The sequence below is a fragment of the Hetaerina americana genome, unplaced genomic scaffold (assembly GCF_022747635.1).
Source record: "Hetaerina americana unplaced genomic scaffold, ioHetAmer1.1.p SCAF_44, whole genome shotgun sequence".
Lineage (NCBI taxonomy): Eukaryota > Metazoa > Arthropoda > Insecta > Odonata > Calopterygidae > Hetaerina > Hetaerina americana.
This window is the reverse complement of record NW_027287030.1, coordinates 3666879-3684799: the sequence shown is the minus strand read 5'-3', so window position 1 is coordinate 3684799 and position 17921 is coordinate 3666879. Positions and strand designations below refer to the sequence as shown.

General features: G+C 35.8%; 1 protein-coding gene across 1 annotated transcript in view; it reads right to left on the bottom strand.

Moving 5' to 3' along the window:
- The window catches only part of LOC139692898 (cadherin-AgCad1-like), an 89167-nt gene that overhangs the window by 51812 nt on the left and 19434 nt on the right, over nucleotides 1-17921 (bottom strand). The window contains exons 7-12 of the mRNA XM_071591215.1: nucleotides 15297-15583; nucleotides 14659-14838; nucleotides 11292-11485; nucleotides 10594-10798; nucleotides 6993-7165; nucleotides 3239-3405 (exon numbers count right to left, since the gene is read on the bottom strand). Of these exons, the coding sequence (XP_071447316.1) occupies nucleotides 3239-3405; nucleotides 6993-7165; nucleotides 10594-10798; nucleotides 11292-11485; nucleotides 14659-14838; nucleotides 15297-15583 (1206 nt within the window). The remainder of the gene's footprint in view (nucleotides 1-3238; nucleotides 3406-6992; nucleotides 7166-10593; nucleotides 10799-11291; nucleotides 11486-14658; nucleotides 14839-15296; nucleotides 15584-17921) is intronic.

Genomic DNA, 17921 nt, shown 5'->3' with positions numbered 1-17921 from the left:
ATTCATCTGAAGCATACCAAGTTAACAAAGGTGTTCCACGAGGCTCAACCCTTGGGCCACTCCTCTTTCTGATATACATCAATGACCTACCTAACTGCTTACCAAATAATGATGGAATAGTACCAGTGTTGTATGCTGATTACATTAATGTAATAATATCAACACAAAAATATCCCAGCCTTGTGGAAAAATCTAAGCCTGTCACACATGCAATAAACAAGTGGTGTACAGACAACCCTCTCGACTTAAATGTATATAAAAGTAAAATAGTATACTTTACACGCAATAAGAATGTGTCAGATGATCTGCTGGTAAAAATCAATGACCAATCAATTGAGCATGCAACAGTATGCAAATTTCTAGGTATTTCTCTTTGTGCAAATATTTCTTGGGATACTCATGTAAAAGCCTTTCAACACAAACTCAGTTCAACTTGCGACTTATTAAGATACCTGTATGAAACTACAAGTAAAACTGTACTACTCAATTTATACTATGGGGAAATTTATTCAAATATAACCTACAGTATATTTTGGATCAGCTGCTATTTCTCAAAACCATGTTTAAAATGCAAAAGAAAGCTATTAGAATCATCTCCAGGAAACCTCACAAGGCTCCATCAAGGCCTATTTTCCATGAATTAAATTTGCTACCACTCCCGTGCATCTACATTATGTTTTTAATTCTATATATAAAATATAACATTGGCAACTATTCTCTTAACTCTGCCTATCGTCATCATTACACCAGAGGAAGGAATGACATCCATTATGGGAATCTAAGAACTAAAGCATTGAAATTAGGACCTAATGAAATGGGCATCAGATTATATAACAAACTACCCAAAAGTATCAACGATACAAAGGGAACTGCTGCATTCAAGCATAAATTAAAAAGATATCTACAGCGCAATATGTTCTACTCGGTTAACGAATATCTCAACAATATTCCTGACCAGAAAGTTCATACTTTTAGTTTTTAGCAATGGCTATGTTCTGATTCATGTTGGTGATCACTGATTTTTCTGAATTTGATATTGCATGTGCATGTTACAGCCAATGTTCATGTGTTTGTGCCAAACATTTATGTAACTATGAGCATCATTTGTTTTATGTATCTTAATTGAGCCTGTGTCTTTGCTCCTTTTTGATGTGCCTTATATCATGTACATACACCACCCACCTGGTAATTTGTATTGTGATCTCTGGGCAAATAAAAAGTAATAATAATAATATTGGCAAATAGTGGCATTCTATCTTATGTGGGAAACTGTGCGGGGGAAAGAGGTCCAAGGAATTCAAAAGAATTTATTTCTCATATCTTGATGCTACCTTTTCTATATATATGGGTATGGACCACATAATAATGCATCAAAAGTACAGATTTAGATAATGATTAGAGACCAGGCCTGACTTTATGTCAATGCTATCCAGGAGGTGGTATTACAAGTGTCGTGAATCTTTTGATTTGGAAAATTCTCTGTGTGTCAACTTCTAATGATGATAATGGGATGATTGAGAGATATGGTAGCCTTGTTGGTAAGAGTGCTGAGCTACCCAGAGGACCTGGGTTTCATTATAGGTGACACCTCTAAGCACCCTCTGCTTTATCCAAGTTATGCAATTTTTAAGGTGTATACTACATATTCCTGTGAGACTTTAGGGTGTAAAGAATTTGCCTTCTAGGCAATGTATGTGCATTTCCTTGAATATGGCTTAGATTGACAGCTCGTAGAAAGCTTATTGCTTGGTGAGATCTGCTGTTATTTGTTAAATGAACCTTGGTTTTAATTGGATTGATCATTGCGGTGGTGTCAAGGGAGATAACTTCTGATAATTTATCACAAACATAATTGTTAGAGCCCTAGTTATTGAACAGCTGAATATAAGAAGCCACAAGTCTGATAATTTCTCATATTATGGCTATAAAAGTCTAATCTCTGTAAACGATTATTCAAATTTGGCTTTACATCACACCAGTTTCTGTTAATGCATTAACTAATCACAGCCATTAGGGGAATAGTGACAGTTCAATTTTTTTGATATTAGTGTTAACATAAAAGTACTTTGATCTTTTTTGTCTGATCTAAGTATTTTCTGTTCATTCTGACCTGAAAAATCATGGTGTATCTTATATGCCGGTTTGTCTTATGGGTTGGGAAACATGGTAGCCAGTGGACCAAATGTGCATTATAGCTGACTAAGGAAAAGGCCCTGGAGTCTCCATGCTTCCCACCTCATATATCCTCTCAATTAAGGGAGGGAAATGATGAGTGGATTCTCTCTTATCCTCAACTTCTTTCACAATGTCTAAAGCTACCTAAGGGGTCCTGACTTCATGAATCAATGTATCACTTTAGTCCATGTATCAATAAAGAGTGATGAAGAGTAAGAGATAGATATGATTTGAGTATTCATTTTATAAGTACTCCAAGTTTCTTATTAATGTTTGAAATGTGCTCTGAAACTTATTTTGGACTAGACCTGAGGCACCTACTTTTGCAACTATGTCCTTTTGTTTTTTGTTAGGCTGTTTTTTTTCCTAAAAATCAATTAATATTATTTTTAACAATTTATTTTCTTTCTGTAGATATTCCTGCAATACCATATGAGAATGTTTAAAATACAAGAAAAATACATGCATTAGGTTGGCAATGTAAATATTCATGACAACTAAAACAGAAAAACCTGTACATATATTTATTTAAGGCTAAACAAATAGAAAAGCTTTTTCAAAATGGCATACTTGATATATTAAAGCAAAATCTGTCACATACGCCATCAATATGGTTCAATACTTAATTAGATACATTGCATATTAACCTCATGTTATAGATTTTAGATAGGTACCATGAAACAGCAGTGTGACATCACACAAACAGCCAACAATACAAGTACATTAATAGATTTCCCTGCCTTTATTACATTATTCCCTTGGAAGAAAACAATTTCATTGGTCACAATATATGCATATAAGCAGACATTTCTCTGTAGCTGGGATTTATTTTGTACTTTAATCCAGAATTTAACATGTATTGCCTTACCATAGATTGCAATTCAATGTACTCAGAGTAGTAAAACATTTCCTCATTCGGGGATTTTATATTACTTCTTTATGTTCTCCAAGGTTCATTCTTGAGTGCCTTAAGAAATATGATTTCGGATTACAATTTTGAGCCTTGAGCGATGGGATTTACTGTGGAAGATCGAAAAAACACTAAATACACACTAATACATACCACTTGCTGCTGCTGCATCTAAAAAATTTAGAGATGTATTTTTGTCAGTTACGGTGATGTTTAATGCAACTATGTCGAATAAATTCCAATGGAGCTTTTCCTTAACCCGTAAATCGGCACAGGCTGAGGCAGATTCACATGATGATCCAGGGGCGATTTCAAAGGTGCTGAAATGATGTCAGTAAAAGAGGTCATGCTTGATCTAATGCATCTTGAGAGGAGGTTATTTATTTGTAAAAACATCCAACCAAAGGACTCACAAATTCTGATGCATTTTACGGATTGAACACCATTCACAGTTTTCAGAATTCCATATATCTCAACTGGATCTTTGCTTTTCTTATAGATTCGTTCACCAGTATCTATCTACGAGGGTCATCCGGAAAGTAGTACCCGTTCGTGCCGGATGAAGTGCTGACGACGCGAGTAGCCGCTGGACGAGGTCAGATAGCTTCAGTGGCTTGTCTGCCTTCTCTGAGCCAAGTTGCGTGACGCTAGCATTGCCTGTGTTGTTTCTGTGATTGTTTACAATGTTTAAAAAAATTGAGAACGCCGCCAGTTGTGAAGTGAGGGCAGTGATTAAATTCCTCAATGCAAGAAACGTTCGCCCATGTGATATTCATCGCCAATTAAAGGAGGTGTATGGAGACAATGTAATGGACGAGTCGTCTGTTCGGCGGTGGTGTCGCAACTTCAACATGGGGAGGGGGAACACACACGACGATGAGCGTTCGGGGAGACCGTCTGTCATTACAGACCAACTGGTCAGCTCAGTTGACGAATTCGTGAGGAACGATCGGCGCGTCACAATTGATGACATCTGTGAGCATTTTCCCAATGTTTCTCGAACAATTGTTCATGAAATTGTTAAACACCATCTGCATTATGCAAAAATTTGTGCAAGATGGGTCCCTCGCGTATCTCAATGAGCTGGCGGCGAAGGACTATGCAGCAGGAATACAGAAACTTGTCACACGTTATGACAAATGCCTTAATTTGCTTGGAGATTATGTTGAGAAGTAGTTTAAAGTATCCTCTTTCAAATAAAATTTTTTATGTTTGTTAATATTTACTTTTGTGTCTTTATTTCACGAACGGGTACTACTTTCCGGATGACCCTCGTATGCATATGCCTGTGCATTTGACAACATTAAAGGCCTGTTCAGCTGAATGTGGGGAATGCTGAGTTGGAATGGCAGGTGTTAGGAAGACGAGTAAGGCCTTGTCCATTATCACCCTTGCTGTTCAATGCATATGTGGAAGAAATGGTTAAAGAGGCTTGGGAAAAAACTGGAGATAGGAATGAAACTCAATGGGAAATTCATAAAATAATTTAGGTTTGCTGATGACCAAGCTCTAGATTGTCAGTCAGCCAAGGGTTTGCAAGCATTGCTGAGTGAATTTGAAATCCAGTGCGATAGATATGGGAGGCTACATCATGTGAGGACTACAGGACAATAAGTTTGATATCCCACGCAGCTAAAGTGGTTCTCAGGATCATAAACAAAAGGATAGGGAGTAGGGCAAATGATTACTTAGGTGATAATCAGTTTGGGTTTAGGAAGGGGAGAGGTACGCGTGATGCCATTGCAGTAATGAGATTATTAATCGAGAGGAGTATAGAACACAACCAGGAGGTATTTGCCTGTCTCGTAGATTTCAAAAAAGCATTTGATAGAGTGAATTGGGAAAAACTAATGAGTATATTGAAGAAAATAGGAATAGATTGGAGGGAAAGGGGGCTAATCCGCAACCTGTACATGTCTCAGACTGCTCAGGTGCGGGTGGGAAACGGGGAGTCAGGATGGGCAGTGTTAGGAAGGGGTGTAAGGCAGGGTTGCCCATTATCACCGCTGCTGTTCAACCTGTATGTAGAGGAAATGATTAAAGAGGCATGGGAAGAGCTGGAGGTAGGAATGAAAGTAGGCGGGGAATTCGTAAAATCAGTTAGGTTTGCTGATGACCAAGCTTTAGTTTGTCAGTCAGCCAAGGGGTTGCAATCATTGCTTAATGCATTGGAAATTCAGTGCGACAGGTATGGGATGAGAATCAATATTAATAAAACAAAGGTTATGCGATTTTCTAGAAAGAAAAAGGCTAAGCTTAACATTAAAGTAGGAGGGCAAAAACTAGAGCAGGTAGAACAGTTTACGTATCTCGGTAGTGTTTTGGACCTACACGGTCAAAGTAGTAGGGACATAAGGAGAAGAATTGCGTTTGGCAAAGAGGCTTTCACGAGGAGGAGGGAGTTGATGACAGGGACGTTGAGTAAGGATGTTAAGAAAAGACTCGTAAAAACTTTGATATGAAGCGTAGCTATGTACAGCGCGGAAACGTGGTCATTGAAGCAGGAGGATAGACATAAACTGGAGGCTTTTGAATGCAGTTGTGGAGAAGAATGGAGAAGGTGAAATGGGCCGAGAAGAAAACAAATGAGGAAGTACTTGGTATGGTGGGCGAAGAGAGAGGTTTGTAGGGAGAAATCCTATGGAGGCAGGAAAAGTGGATGAAGGGGGTATTGACCAGCAGTTGGAAGTTGAAGACTGTAATAGAGGGGAGAATGTTGGGCAAACGAGGAAAGGGAAGGAACAGGATAGGGATGTTGGACGGGATGAAGGGAGGAAAAAAGTACTCAGAGATGAAACTATCTTGGAAATTTGGACCCAAATGATCAAAGTTGTGGGGACATCAAGCGAAGAATTACATTAGGCAAAGAAGCTTTCAAAAGGAGTAGGGAATTGATGACAGGGATGTTGAGGAAGGATGTTAAGAAAAGGCTCCTAAAAACTTTAATATAGAGCGTAGTCATTTACGGTGCAGAAACAGTCATTGAAGCAGGATGATAGATGTAGATTGGAGGCTTTTGAAATGTGGGTGAGGGAAGGATGGAGAAGGTGAAGTGGATGGAAAGGAAAATAAATGAGGAGGTGCTGGGTATGGTGAGGGAGGAGAGAGGATTATTGGTAGAAATCCAAAAGAGGCAGGAAAAATGGATGTAGGGCAAACTGATCGGCAGTGGGATATTGCAGACTGTGATACAGGAGAGAATTTTAGGCAAATGAGGAAGGGGCAGGAATAGAATAGGGATGTTGGATGAAATGAAGGGAGGAAGGAAGTAAACACAGATGAAGAGGGGCCTACTGTAAGGCTAGATGTCAGGTTGTGTTTGTTAGGAGAGACAAGACAATATTCATAGTTGTGCCTATCCAAAACCTACCTTAGCAAGTAGATTATCTATAAAAAAATTTTTTATATCGCTATTATTATTGGTAGTCTATGGTTTAATGTAGGTTTTTGATGGGCACAGGCTGCAATATTCTTACCCCTTCCGGCTTGCTTAATGATCACACTTACATCACAGTCTTTAACATTGCATCACCAATCAAAATAACTTGAAAAATATGAAGACTATAGCCTATGAGTCATATGACTAGTCTGTTCCATCAAGGTCTCTGTGGACAATATCTCTAGTGTTGGTAAGTTGATTCAGATATAAACCTAACCATTGTTCTAGTGCACACCTTGAAGAAGCTGAGGTAAGACATTGTTTAAGTCTCTTGCATAATGGAGTACATATTATGCACCTTTTGGACAGAAAGTATAGGTCCTCTGAGTGGTCATTAAATTATTATATAATTAAAATTAGACATTAAACATGAATTGAGTTGCATATTCAAACGTAGATAAGGCAATCAAAAATAATAACATGCATACATTATGGACAGAATCATTATAATTATAATATTCCACTTACTTGATAAAGATATTTTCATCCACTAGAATTCCATTTGATGTTGCCAATGAAGTATCCCAATCAATACTGAATGACAAATTTGCATTAGTATCAGGGTCTCTGGCACTAATTTTAATCCCAGGCACACTTTCACCAATGCCTGTATTCTCCAAAACATTCACTCTTGCAGTTGACTGTGGAATGAATAATTAATAATAATTCTTTTGCTTTCTGAAAAAGGATCATTTAATTTTGAGACTAAATAAGTTTTAAGAATTTAAATCAAAATAGAAAGTTGTCCAGGACAGCTTATTCTATTGTGATGGAACACCAAATTTGGGTTCAAACAATTATATTTTCCCTTTTTTGCCATTGAATTGCCAGAGATGTAAATAAAAAATGTATACGTCTGTTTGCTTTACTCTTACACCAAAACAAGTGCACAGATTGAGTTGGAATTTCTTCCAGACATACATGGGCCCTTCCCTCAACACATAAGTGTATTTATTTTTTAATTTCTGACCCAGAAAAATTTATAAGTTTGAATTTGGTGTTTATTGTGAAAAACAAATATTTTCCTTGTTGCACAATTTTCACTTCTTTATTAAAATATGAACTAATATACGAGGGTAGGCTGAAAACTAATGCACACATGCTTGTAGACCACAAACAAAATGACCTTCAGAAGCACTCCTGGTGGCATGCAAAAGTAACATTCCCCCTAAACATGTATGCTGAAAAAGTGACTCCTACAGAGATTCATCGTCGTTTAAAGGCTGTTTATGGTGATGATGCTGTTGATAGATCTACTGTAAATCGATGGGTAAATCGTGCATCATGGTTGCGAGCCTGGATAAGCCATAGTTGTTGATGAAACACGGAGTAGACGTCCCATCACTGCCACAGACGATAAATATTGCAAACTTGTCGAAGATTTGATTCAAAATGACCAGAAAAACACTTGAAAGCGTATCACAAACCATATTGGAATATCCAAGGAAGAAGTTGTCGTGTTAAAGGCAGCCTGACACCAATAATCTTGCTACATGACAATGCTCGTCCACACACCTTACATGCAATCAGAGTGGCTCTGTAAAACCTGAAATTTGACCTGATTCCACACCCTCCTTAATCGCCCAATTTTTTTCCTCAACTCAAGAGACACCTCAAGGGTAATCAATTAAACCTTGGACAGCTGTCAATAACAGCACCCTGTTTAACTGGTGTTGACATAGCACTAGAACACGTCACCATACTTCCGCTTCTCACAATACTCTGGATGAATGTAACAACCTCAAACCTGCTCATGCGTGTTGAGGGAGAATGTTACTTCCACATGCCACCAGGAGTGCCGCTGAAGGTCATTTTGTTTGTGGTCTACAAGCATGTGTGCATTCGTTTTCAGCCTACCCTTGTAAAAGCAACTAAAAGTCTAGGTCTTGGACAAAAAATTCAGCTAATTGATTAAATGATGTTTTAAAATTGTTTTACATAAATATGCTAAATTTTGGATTAAAATTTTTCCAAAAAGAATTATTCAAAATTTTTGTCCACATTCACAAAATGGTTCTCCATAGATAACCATTTTTTCCTACAGCGAACAAGTCCATGATGGAACAGTATCTTGAAGATTGGAATCTTGATCATCCAGAGGTTACATAAATATTGAACCAGATCAAGAAAGTTAACAGCATTCCGTGTTGCATGATATTAGTCTAATGGCTCCCACATGAAGTATGAGTCCAAGAGCCCAAAGGCATCCTTGACTGACAACATACATTCAGATGGACAATACAATTTTAATAATATTTAATTAACTGGTTTCCAGCATCTGCAACTCCCAACTGAGATTAGCCATGTTTGTAACAGTACTTTCTGGAAAAATGTTGCTTATAGGATGACAAAAAAGAAGAGTAATAAGATGTGATTTGACCAATATTTTCTGTAAAATACAGTCATTTGTAAAAAACATGTTATTATAATATATATTCTGAGAGCTAAATCACCATTTAAATGCAAAATGTCAGAGCACAAATTTATTTTTCATTTCCCCCTTACTTTTAGAATTACCAAATAGACTGGCATTAATAGGTGAATATGTCATTAGGTTAATTGTTAAATACAGGTAAAAAAAACTACAGGTCATCATCTTGAAGGTCAATTTGATAAGTGAGTGTGGAGCTCGCTAATACTATGCCTGACAGCATTTGAAATTCACACATCAGGTTAGGGGAGCTATTTCCTTTCTCAGTGATTTCCCAAAAAGATTAGATACCCATAAAACCACATCAATTGGTTGACACTGAAGGAGCAGGAGACATCCCCAGGTATTGGATCCTTGTCCTCTGATCAATAGCACTGAACTATGACATGCCAAAAACATGCTAGTCAAATGCTGTAAAAAGAGTCCCTTTAGCCTTTTGCCTCTCCCTTGTTGATTTACTGGCAGGGCTTGACATGATTACACTGTTTTTTAGCAAAAATGAGAGTGTTTTTATCTAAGGTTTCAAAAGATCAAAAACTTGAAAACTAAAAATGAATGTTTATCTTAATGTAGTCATTGAAGTACTTTTTGGTTTTTTATTGCAGTTACAGGATAATTTTATTCTCATCCTATACCAATTGCACTATATATCCAATGCACTCAGCATTGATAGGTGCAATCAGTGCATAGGTTTGTAATGAGAATAAATATAAACAAAATAAAGGTTAAGGGGCTTTCCAGAGAGAGAAAAGATAAGTTAAATATCAAAATAGGATTTCATAAACTAGAGCAAGTGGAACAGTTTACTTTTTATCTGGGAAGTGTTTTGGACCAAAATGGCCAAAGGAATAGGGGCATAAGAAGAAGAATAGCATTTGGCAAAGAAGTTTTCACCATGAGGAGGGAATAGATGACAGGGACCTTGAGTAAGAGTATTACAGAATGGCTGGTCAAAACTATGATATGGAGCATGGTTTTGCACAGCGTGGAAACGTGGTCAATGATGCAATGTGATAGACAAATGAGGAAGTGTTAGGTACACATGGGGAAGGGGAGAGGAGGGGATTGTTGAGAAAAATTCAAAGGAGGCAGGAAAGGTGGATACAGAGCATTTTGATTGGCAATGAGATGCTGACATCTGTGATAGAGGGGAGAATGTTGGGCAAATGAAGAAGGGATAGATATAGGATAGACACCTTGGACAGAATGAAGGGAGCAAGCAGTGTGCAGAATTGAATAGTGGTTTTTGTCTTGAAAAATAATTTTGTGCAGTCTTACTACACACAAGATGATATGTTGACATTTTTGAGCAATTTTTGAAGATACTAGCTAAAATCATTGGTGATCAAAACAATATGTGCACATGTTTTTCAATGTAGAATTATCGTAAATTTTTTATTCATGTAATTTACTGTGCAAAAATAAAATTTTTATTGCTCTGCCAGCTCAATAACATACTTGTCATGTACTTACTTCACTGTTTTGACTACAGGAGAGTATCAGAAGCAGCCATTAAAGTTGAATCATATTCACAAGCATATTTTTTTGGCAATTCTATTAAAATTTAATACTAGGAATGTCACAAGAATAAAACAGAGAAGAATTCAAGAGGAAGGGATGACTTTAAGTTTAACTCACCATGAGCAGAGTAGGGGCAACATCATTCACATCTATGACTGATACTTTGAGCTCTGTGTAAACCCTGTGGTCTGCACTGTCACTTGCCATCACTTGAAAAACCACTTCTCTCTGTGACTCAAAGTCAAATGAATTGCTGCTTGCTGTCTTCACCTCACCAGTGTTTTTATCGACTATTATTGTACCTATATTAGTGGTGAAATACCTATAGGATAAAAAAATTACTTTAAAAAAATGAAATATGTGGATTTTGGCCCCCATGTAACATTAAAAATGCAGTTTTGCTTGTTTTAATGAACAGGTAAAAACAGCACTATTTTTCAACGTGAATGTGGAGGATGTGGTAAAAGTTTTATGGAAAGAACAAGAGGTAGGAATGAATGTTAGTAAAAATGCATTAAATTGGTCAAGTTAAGCTTTAATATGCCAGTTAGTGAAGGGGTTAACATAAGTTAAGAAATTAACCTAATCCCTTATACAGAAGGATTATTAAAATATTGAAATGTTCAACAAATATCTGTGACTCTGTGTGTTCGAATATACAAAATGTACTCGAAACTACTCGTCACCAGGAATTTATCCATGATTTGGATATTCTGAGTACATGGATATCTGGCTAAAAGCCACAGCTCTACTTATGACTTAATATGTAAATTTTTTAATAGAACATCAGTGAAAGAATTCATATATAAACTTACGATATTGTGTCATTGGGGCCATCAGGATCAGTTGCCAACAAAGTAGTTATCAAATAACCCTTCTCCACGTCCTCAGGCACATTGGCATTGTATTGACCAATGAATTTTGGAGATTCATCATTGATATTTTGAAGACTAATTTGGATTTGAAGATGATCAGTATGGCTGGGGTCAGCTACCTCCTGGGCAAATAGCTGAAAAGTAGCAAAAAACATGGGTAAAGAAATACAGGAAAACAAATTGATAAAATAGACATTTTCTATGATCATTTGGCCATAAAAAACAGAAAGATATGAAAAGATCAAAGGGTATGCAGAAAGAGGTTGTTGGTATTATGTAGAATTCATATGAGAATGAATGAATAAGATAGCATAATTGGCAGTGCATCAAAGTGTAATTCATCTCACATTTAATGCATGGAAATGGAACCTTAGTACCTGTCTCGGGATAAGCATTTTAGTGTTGAATGAATGCAGCCGGTATGGCACTCGAGGTAAGTTGATCAAAAAAAGATGGATATAAGTATGATCTGAAAGAATTTAGGTTGGATACACCAATAATAGATAAGTATGATGGAAATATGCTCATTTCTTTGGTTATATTGAGAGGATGGATGAGATTGGAGTCACCAAAAATAGGAGAGATGAGTCAATAGTTTGAGAAAGGTGGGCATTGATGGAGAAAGTCGTGGGTAAATGTGGTTGAAGAGACTCACAAGGCAAGGAATATCATACTTAGAGGAGCACGGTTGAAACACTGGATGAGGGCAAGAGTGTAAAAACAATTTTGCAAGAATAAGGGAGTACAAAGGGTAATAGTGACTTATCAGGCTGAAATAACTTAAAATCAGCACCTTTTGGGGGAGGGAAAAGTGGTGTGTGAAAGGTATGTACACATTTATGTATGAATAAATATGAAAAATTATATCGATAAATAAACACTAATTTAAATAAAATGTTTATTTGAAATAGTTGCAACATACTTGATATTTTACCATTATTTTTGCCTCTTTATGTGATATGATGATTTCATTATTTGACAAAAAATTAATAATCAGGAAAATATAGTTCCTTGCTTCAAAAATGTTTTGTAATTTTCAATGAAGAGTTTGTGATGAAACTGTATTCACAGGAACACAAGCCATTCACTTAAAATTCATAGGGTTTAAGAGTAAAAAGGTTGAAAATGAAATAACATTCCTGTATGACAGAAGAGATAGAAGAATTCTGCAGATTCTATGAAATCTATGGTCTTGTATTTTAATTATGTCATATGCGCATGTAAAAAACTATTCGCTTTTAAGCAGCATGCATTATGTCTCATGATAAGAGGTCTGCAGGGATAATTTAACATATTTAAAGAAGGCATCTCACTCACAATATTTCCTCATTGAATCTAAATTTTAAAACTCATTAATATATTTATGCACTATCAACAAAATTATTTGGAAACCAGCCAAGACATTTACAGGACTAAACTCTATCTTTTTAAAACATATGGCAATGGAACAAAATGACTAAAATGTAGTTTTAATAAAAGGCTTGGTACAAATGCTGAAATCTGGCAACCTTACTATTTTTACCACGGTTCCATTAGAGACCAACTACAAATAAATCTCATTGGAAGTCGGAAGAGATCAAGAAAGAGAAAAGGAAGATCTTTGCAGAAGAAAACATTATCAAGAGAAATTGAAGGCGTTGGTGCATACACATGTATAAAACTGTAATGGCATTTGTGCTTCAACTGCTCATTCATTCCTCCTCTTCATCACTGATCATGTATTCCTGAGCAAAGCTTTAAACCATTGTTACCTTCTTATGTTGGGCTTTCTTCAGCTCGAGTGAGATCTAGTATGAGCTAGATATGGCCTCAGCCAATTCAGGGGTATATGTGTTCTATATCCATATTATGTTCCTATCTTTTCAAACAATGATTGTCACGTACTGCATGGAATGACCCTTGAAAGGTCTTTTCTTAAAGCTACAAATAAATTTATATTCCCCAAAAAAGTATTATATTTTTCATATAAAATGCCAGTATTCAAGGAGCAGATATGTAAAATATTCTTATATTTTTGGTGGTTAGAGGGAGGGCTCAGAATGAGTAACTGCAAAGACTTTGGAATTGATTTTAAGCTTTGAGAAATGGGTCTCTGTTTTGCAATGAATGTTGTTATCTGAGTAAGGGAAGCACTGAGGTCCTTGAGGTTGGGCCAATCAACGGGACCTGTTTCTGCTTGCATTCAATGTTTGTCATATTTGCCTCTTACCTAGTCAAAGCTGTTACATCATACTCTGTTCTTTACCACTGCTTCATAAATATAAATACTCAGTTTGTCCAAATCGTGGCATGATAACCTAGTGGAAAGAGTGTTCAAGTACTGACCAATGGGTTTACATTCAATCCCTCGTGACTTTGCAATCCTCATCATTACCCTACCTGTGTGGATACCAGATCTTCCTTGGATACCACAGGTGAAGTGGGTAAAGTATCTGGCTCCCCGATTCTAGTGTATACATTTTGCACTATGCAAACATTGTATGACTTATTCTTAGTTGATCTCTACACTCATGTTTCAAACCAACTTTGGGTTGGCGATATTGGGTAAAAATAATTGTTAGAATTTAAAATAATATGTGATCTTTATATGCCACTTGGAACTTAGAAAAACAGTTTTTTGTAGTATTATGAAAAATTCTGTTTATTAATCCCCTTTGGTAAAAAATTAACCATGAAATAAATAAGCATTATGCAATATTATGAATATGTTTTGCCTATTGATACATATGATGTTTAAAAAAATGGGAATAATTTAATGTTCTCACAAAATTTCCTAAGAAAATCTATAGAAAGACTTTCGCTATTCATTAGAAAATTTTATAATAAGCAGTACTAATTCCTTCAGATTATTCCTAAATTTATGAGCCATAATAATAAAAGGCTATGAATCAATTTGCTATGAGAGTGGATAATAAAAATTCTTCAATATTATACAGTTAGCCTTCCATAAATTACGTAACCCATCACCAGGAATGGCCTCGTAATTGGTGGATGTGACATCCACAAATTTCAATTGAACTATGATAATAGAGGCCCTCCAAAATAATGAAATTAGAAATATTATTATCATCTTTAAATTGAAAATACTATCACCTTTAAATTAATGAAGATATATCAGTGGTTTATTAGAAACAATTTATATTTTTAAGATAGTTTAAGCCACATTTATCAAGAATAATATTTTTAATAACGTTAATATATTTTCAGAGAGTTTGGGATGATGAAAACTTGATAGTGATATATTTTGAGAATACCTTTTTCATTGATCAAAATTAATGATTAATTCACAAACACACTTTTGCATTACCATTATAGTGAACTCTCTCCAGGTTTCATTTTCATAGTCAAGAAGTTTTGGGTTGACCACCAAAAGATTAAAATTGCTATTTTGATATCCTTGATGTGGAGAGATAGTGAATGCACTGATATAGTTTGTACCTTGGCTTTCTTTATTCTTCAGTGCCACATTGAAAGTTCCATTCATGCTCTGTAAAAAGGTTTCATAACAATGTCATATTACTTCAGCTGACATAAAGAGAATTCATTTTAAAAGTGGTAACTAATGATATATCAAAAACTAAATGCTTAGGTACTCAGATTAATAAAAATGCATTATTAAATGGAAGAGAAATGTCATTTATCAAAATAATTAAAATCTTAGGCTGAAATAAATACTATTGGAAGCACAAAAAAAGGCCTGGGTTTGATTCTCATTTAAAAAGACCACACATGGCTACAGAAAAGTGGAAACAGAATAATGCAGGCAATCTTTTAATATATTTATACATGTATATAAAACTAGTGAACTTATTAGGATTGACCCTGTTTTAAATTGCAAAATAGGCTTACATATATTTTAGTTACTTTGATAAGCACATGATCACAATGTAGTGTGTCACATTAGTTCTTAATTAAATTTGTGATAGATGTGGAAACTGCACCTACCAAATCAGGATCTGTTACAGATATCTCCCTCAAATCCAGTATAGAACTCCCTTCATCCATTGTATGATTGATAGTATGCACATTGAATTTTGGTTTGTTGTCATCTATGTCCTCAATCCTGAAAGTTATTTGCACTGCTGTTTCCGATGGATAATGAATAGATTGCGGAGATATTTCATATGCCATTACACTAAATTGAAACTCATCGTTTCCTGGGATGTCTCGGTCAATTTCACTCACGTGGAGATATCCTGTGTTCTCATCTATGCTGAAATAATCCGCAGATGCTGGAAAAGTCATCACAATTAAATCTTCCTTCTTTATTTATATGACATGATGCAGATTATTCATGTTAATAAGAGAGAGATGAAAATGATTAGGATTTTATGTGGTTGTTACAGATTTAATTCGCAAAGGACCATGATCATCCCTGAATTGATGGGCATCCGAGAACTTCTCCTAAACTTGAGTTAAGGGGTAAATGAAATGATAATATTGTCCAGGATAACAGAATGTAGGAAGTTAATAAAAGAGCAGAGTTTGTAGAGAGGAAAAATAGAAGTGAGAAGCTTATTGTATATGTGCAGCATTTTGCTTTGGGCTGGAAATTCATCCAGGAGTGAGAGAATTCCTTATTCTTGGAGAAGTAACTACTGGAATTTGCCAACTTTCTTGTGACTGCATACAAAAATAAAGGCCTTGCAAATCATATGTAACTCAGAATCACAACTGGAATTAATGGGAAGTATGGTCAAAGCAAATTTAAAAGAAGGATAGTGCAGATTACTGGAGTTATTGTTATAGGCTGATATACATACATAGGAGGGAGAGAGAGCTAGCAAGGTGTGGCCATAATATTGATGAAAAAAAGTTGGAAGAAAAATAGTAAATATAGATCAAGTGGCTGACAGCATATTATTTGTATAAGTAAAAATTGAAACAGCAAACTTGGTTATTTATCAGGTCTACAAGCCACCAAGCAATCATAGGGAGGAAGAATTTGACAGGGCATATGATCAGTTAGAGGACATAATTGTGGGTGTTTTGGAAGGGATGAGAAGGTAGTGAGGTATAAATCTACAGTTTAGGAACAAAAAATGACCATGGGAGAAAGCAATAGAGTTATACAAGAGACAGGTTAATCATAATGAACACTTGATGTAGGCACCACAAAAGGCATATGTATGCACGGGAAATGCTTAAGGATTCAGAAGATATGTTAGACCATATTATAGCTAGGCACAGTTTAGGAACAGCATATTAAATTGTGCTGTTTCCCAGAAGTCGATGTGGACTCAGACCATATTTAGTATTAATGAAGTCGTGTCTGATCCAAAAAGGTAAAATACGGTAGATGGTTTAGGAAATGGAATGTAAAAGCATTAACCTGAACGACAACATAGGAGAATCAGCTGACCCTAGAGAAAACAATGAGTGAGGAAAGCAGGCTGGATACTCTAGAAGAGAAATGGGAACATATTAAAAAGGGGGTATTGAAAGTCACCAAAAAATAACCCTGGAACATGACAAGGAAACATAAGATTACAGATGAGATTATTAGAAAGATAGCTGAGAATAGGAAATTGAAGAATATGAAAACAGACCCAGGTAAAAGGAATAAAAAGAGACGTTCCAGGCGTGATATGGTGGAATAACATGATTAATTAAAAATTGGCAATTTTCCATGAAATAAAATTTAGTACGATCGGTTGCAATTTAATTACATCATCATCAGGTGTACTACATCATCCTGATGATGATGTAGTTACATTAAAACCAGTCGTAATAAATTTTATTTCGTGGAAAATTGCCAATTTTTAATTAATCAGTTAGAAGGAAGCATTATGAGTTGTATAATAAACTGAGGTGGGAAACAAATAGAGCAACAGAAGCATGGTGGAAGATGCAGTGTCAGAATATAGAAAATTTTCAAAAATAAGGTGAAATTGGTGCTCTGAACAGGAAGGTGAAAGCATTCTCAGTAAATATGAAGGGAATATCCATGCAAACCATCAAAGATAAGTCAGGGAAGTTATTAATTTAACCTAGGAAGGTTCAAGATAGTTGGAAGGAATATATTAAGGAACTATACAGTAAAGGCATTAGGCCAGCAAGCTTAGTCATAGACAGAAAATATAACGTAGATGAGGATAGGCTTAGTGCAGGCTTTCTTGATGGCAAGATAGAAACAGCTTTAAGAAATTGAAATCAAATAAAAGGTTTAGAAGAATGTGAAAGGAATAGTTTCTGTGCAATAATTTGTAGTATTTATGATTGAGGAATATTGACCAGAAGATTTCATCAGCTCAGTGTAAGTTCCTATCCCATAAAGGGAAAGGCGACCATATACAAGGGTGGTCTGAGAAGTCTCCGACCTTAGAAAATTTCAGAAAAAATGTCTCGTATCTTTGTTTGGTCGGAAACATTTCAGACCACCCTCGTATGTGGATTACAGAAAAATAAGTATGTATCAATTCTCACACAGCTAAAGCAGTTCTCAAGATAATAATAGGATGGAGAGCAAGGCAAATGATTACCTGGGAAATGATTAGTTTGGGTTCAGAAAGGGGAGAGGCACACTGGATGCCCTTGCAGCATTGAGGTCACTGATGGAGAGGAACATAG